General features: G+C 37.2%; 1 protein-coding gene across 1 annotated transcript; it reads right to left on the bottom strand.

Moving 5' to 3' along the window:
* Window positions 1–1,455: 1,455 nt before the first annotated feature.
* NUP35 (nucleoporin 35kDa) lies at window positions 1,456–5,110 on the bottom strand (the record flags this gene model as incomplete). Its single annotated transcript, XM_009865054.1, has 5 exons — window positions 1,456–1,769; window positions 2,118–2,285; window positions 4,291–4,419; window positions 4,510–4,579; window positions 4,969–5,110. Coding segments are annotated over 5 exons (587 nt in total), but the record flags the coding sequence as incomplete, so codon positions are not given.
* Window positions 5,111–5,253: the final 143 nt, after the last annotated feature.

Raw genomic sequence — 5,253 nt, 5'->3', positions numbered from 1 at the left:
CACTTCACTAAACTAAATCCTATGCACAACATTACAAGTCTGAAGCACATCAGAAGCATATTTTGCAAAGCAACTAGCAAATCAAGAATTTAGCTGGACTGCCTATTTTCTTTCTGAAGTCATCTGCATGGCAAATATTTTTCACCAAGGAAAAGCCAGATGTACTCTGAGAAAAAAAGTTAGATATTAATTAGGTTTGAGCAGCTCCGTGTGATCAAAAGCAAATGCATGAGTAGCAACCAATATTCCAATGGTCAGTAAATGCATCTCAAAAATCTCTGAATCTGCCTGCGCACAGGTTACTTCTAAAGCACACAATGAAGCACAAAGTGCCCTGAGATAGAAACCAGACTTCTCACTAAGTGCTTTGGGGATTTAACTCGGAACTATCCCTGGCTTAATCCTGTAAACTGGATGCCCATTAGCACCTGAGAAACATTAGGCATGTTCCTGACATTTCAACCTAATTTCATCAGAGAAGTGCAGTCAAAGAACTTTGAGACCACACTGCAGTGTGAAGCAAAGCACAGAAATGGGTATGACTGGATATTCACCTGACAAACATGCTGTTGACCCAGACTAAACTGCTGATGTCAACCCACACTAACATAGCTAAAAAATCAAAAAAGTAATGGTTGCATGTAGTTTCCCAAGTACTGAAGACAAAAAAATTGCTCTCTTCCCAGATTAAAGAGACCTTGATCTCAAAGACTATGAGCTTACATTACACACAATTACTTGAGAGGCTCACCTCCAAAACAAAGCTTCAAGGGAAGGAAGTTCAATTTTATGTATGTTTTTTAAAATCATCATTCAGGCAATACCTTAGAGAGAATTTCTTAGAAGAGTCTTGAAATAAAAGCAGCTTTGGTCATTGACACATTGCATTTTTCTGTTCAGCTCTTTCAACTCAACGTTTTGTAGCCCACCCACGAAAATGTTTAAATATTAGCTAGTTTTAACATGAGTTGGCATTACTTCAGTGAAAATCAGCAGCATCTGCTCTGCTGCTAAAACTTTAATAAACATTAGGCAACGTCATAATTAACAGTTAAGAGCACTGCAAATAGTTTTTTGCTAATGGAACTCATACTTACTTAAAAGACAACCTAAGAAAAACTTAACTTTATTTAGCTTTATTAATAAAACAAAGTTAAAAGGTTGCTATGACTTTTAGAACATGATGCCATTGATATTTATAAAACAGCAATGAATCCTAACATGACATTAAAGTCACACATACTAACAGTTCCTCTCCCTGGGAGCCAGCTGTGCATAGTGTTCCTCCTGCAAGTAGCCTGTCATCTTTACAGGACAAAAAAAATAAAATAAAATAAAATAAAAGGCATTAGTAGATAAAGCTTAATTTTGAACATTTCGAACTTACTGGGAAGTAATTCACAGAAAGTAATTACAGAAGAAAAGTCAGTGCCGATATTTTTTTCTTTATGATCATGCAATCGGAGCACAAATGGGAAAAAAGCACTTATTTTTAGACTTACTCAGTTTTTAAAACCATGTATACATTGCCATCATTTAAAGTGCACGCTACATGTCCGCTGAATTAACTGAAGGCATAACAGGTGAGATGCAAGTTAAAATACTGCCACCAGTAGTTATACAACTAACCACAGATGTCAGTAGCGTATTTCAAACCCTAACCAGCTTAGTATGTTACTTCCTCTTGTATATTACCAGCCGAACACATACTCCATTGCTTTAGATACAATACTTTCATCTTTCCTAGGAGTTTGTCTGTCAGAAACCACCTAGAAGCCGGACGGTGGGAAGAAGAAAAGAGAAAATAAAGAGAATCAGTCAACATACAGTTAAATCTGTTCATACTAACCAGGTTTTTCCCTTTTCTTCTCCTAAGTGCTACTATATTTTGACAAAATACATTTGAATGATTTTCAGAACAAGCCCTTAACATCTGGAAAATTGCTGTTATTTATTATTATTAGAGACAAGCTGAGCTTGTACTTGAATTACATCCTCAGAGAAATGACAGAATAAAGCAAAGGCTACGGTCACACTGAAGCTGATGTATATACAGGCTCATACAACTAAAGGGAGATAGCACAAAGAACCACATCCTTCTGTTTCCCTCAAAATACCTGATAGTCACTAGTAGAAGCTTTATATGCTGTTGCAAGAGGTCTCATTGTAGAAATCCTCGTGGTATTATTTGCAGGTTGTACTGGTGTGCCGATGGATTTTGTAGGTGGAGTGAAAACTGAAGACATTGAGGATGTAGCGCTTCTTTCAGAATTTTCCATGACACTCTTAAAAAGAGGGTTAATATAGTGTAAACAACTACCAAAAAAACCTATATTTCAACCTTTATTATCTAGAATGATCCAACATGTAGAATTGCTTGATAAAATGTTTGTATCTCAAAGTATGGGAATACCACAAGTAAATTGCCTGTCAGTACAGAGCACACAAGTACACACCAACCCTACACCCCAGCATTTTCCTCACAGCAATCATTTACATGTTGGATTACGCCACTGCAAAGTAGGGAAATCTTTAACCTGTTCGCTGTATGTACAAAATGTCAGCCAAGTTTGAAAGAGTATAGAGAAAATAAATAGTAAGACTTGCAACAAACTTCAAGTCGTAACTTTCTTCAGGCTCAGTTGAACTAAGTAGCATAACACTCTCTCTAAATACTTCTGTTTGACCTGATCCATCCAGGACAGTCTCCAAGCCTCTACCAACTTGCAGCTTTTTCTTCACATTCAACTTACCAAGGAGTTTCACTCAGTCCCCTTAGCAAATGCTAGAAAAGAAGTTTAGAAAATGAAGCTTTCTGACTCATGTTGCATGTAAAACAGAAAAGGCAGCAATTCGCTTGAGAGGAACCACAAGTTCCACAAGTACTTGGAGAAACAAGATGGGACATGACAACCAGTCTTGAGAGACTTGATTTGCTGCATTTAGACTGAGTGGAGCATAACATTCAACCAGCCTAAATATGGCAGAAATTCAGAAGTACACCTAGCAGGAGACAGTTACCTAAGATACAGGACAGGATTAGTGACAAGTGTAGGGGGTAGCTGACTCTGCTCAGCACATGGGGAACCCATGGAATTAACTGCTACTTTTAAATCAGAAGCCTAAGTGCCAATGTAAAACCTATCACATCTAGTTTTCAACTGCTAGGAAGAGTTTTACAGACTAATACCAAACCCTCAATGGATTTGTCTCCATTGCCTCCAGGAACACAGGTTATTATTTGTAAATTGATACTACCCACAAAAGACATAAGGAGAACTCAAAAGCAACAAAGATCAGATCCGTGACTTCAAGCATTTTGGCTTATAGGCAATTCAGTCACCAATACAAACTGGACACCAAAATAGCAAATAAGGCGAGAAGAGACAGGAAGCCCTACTATCAGAAGACCATGGAGGAAAGGCACATTGAACTACATCTGTTCTTGAATTTCAGTCACTGTACGAAACGTTTCGAACTGATAAAAATTCAAGTAATTCCAAGCTCATTTTCGAGGGCTGCCTTCTCAGAATGGTTTACATTTGAAAGTTCTCATTACTCTTTAGCATTACTTATCCTTAGACAAGACCAAAAAATAATCCATAAACTATAAAAGAATGACTGTCATAAGCTTAAGCTAATGTACAGTACCTAATGCAAAGTGCTGCAAGAATGCATTGTTAGGGCATTGTCATGGCTAGAAATTAATACCTCATGATAAAATTAGACTGAAATACAGCCATGTCTACTCTAACCACTCCCTACAAGAAACAGACATGTTTTTGTGGGGGCAGGTGGGACAACAGAATTGGGACTGTTTTGCTAACAAATTTTCAGTCTGACTTATTAGATAAACTGAAAAGCCAGAATCAGATAAATAGTCACATAAAAGAGGGACAATTAGGACCACTAACAGTCCTAATCTGCCATCACACACCTGTTGTGGCCCCTAAACGCCACAAATTGCAGTCTGGAAAACTCACTAATCTCCACTGTCTCTTACACTATGTTTTCGCTTCATATCTTCTACAGCAACATAATTCTGTGTGTTGTAATTTCCAAGGAGCATAACAACTCTTCTTAGCAGGAAATGTTATCAAATACTTCAGAAAATCTCATGTAAGGTGTAATAGACTATATCTATTAGAACTATCTATGAACAGACTATACCTATAGTAACTAACTAACTATGCTTCACAATTCAAAAAGAGAAAAAAAAGTCAGGGAAAATAAAGAAGAAGGCCAAAAGTAGAGTGCCTTCTGTTTAAATAAAAACAGCTGTTAACTTACTTTATCTATACATGGCTTGACACCAATCATGATGGATTCACCAAAAATTCTTCCATCTTTGCTTAAGGCTTTCCGGGCTTGAAGCTTTGACTGATATCGGATATGCATCCAGTTTCCTGTGTTGGACATCTGTACAAGATTAAGTGAAAGTTGTGAAATCTAGCCTTTTAAAGAATGAGCTTGAATGTTTTTGGAAATAAATCTCGAACTAAGACATACCACATGCTTTAATATATTTCCATACTGAGCAAACTGTAGAAGAATATATGAAGCTGATGCTTGAGGAAATCTGAAAGACAGAAAGAAATACTCAAAAAATTATCCTGAGCAGGTTAAGAATTCTGGTGCTAAAATACAACCCCATGAAAGTTTTTTAGAAATCTAAAAAAGACCAGTGTGTCAATGCCATTTTAAAAGCAGTGACTTGAGAAATATTATCTTCTAGGCACTTTCACTTCACCACACACCTCAATGGTAGAATGTTGCCTTTCTAACTAGAGAAAAATTAGCATGTAGCTTAAGTGCTTCACTAAAATATATGTATTTGCTGGCTTTAACCACAGCAGTACTTCCTGCACAACCTAGGAATACCAGACAAAAGCAACATCCAAGTACTTCTTTCCATATGTTGCAAAGTCTTCACTCATGTTTCTTCTAATGCTTGGGAAATCAACTCACCCAAATACAGTTACCCATGTGTCATCAAGTTGATCTTCTGAAGTCAGGGAATCACCCTGAGTATAAAAAGGATCTAGCTGAGCAGGAGATAGAGTAGTCTTCCTAGGCTGCCCAATACTTGCAGGACTGAACACACTTGAAGCTGTTAAATTTGAATGACATTAACAAGTTACTTTTGCAAGACAGATAAGCCTAGGAGTATATAATAAAAGAATAAATTCAGTATCGAGCATTTCACTTGTCTACAGAAGAGTCTGATTGTCGTGGTTTGACCCTGGCCGGCAG

The sequence above is a fragment of the Apaloderma vittatum genome, unplaced genomic scaffold, assembly GCF_000703405.1.
Source record: "Apaloderma vittatum isolate BGI_N311 unplaced genomic scaffold, ASM70340v1 scaffold23982, whole genome shotgun sequence".
Classification (NCBI taxonomy): Eukaryota; Metazoa; Chordata; class Aves; order Trogoniformes; family Trogonidae; genus Apaloderma; species Apaloderma vittatum.
The sequence above is the reverse complement of the archived record's forward strand: the minus strand, read 5'-3'. Positions and strand labels throughout refer to the sequence as shown.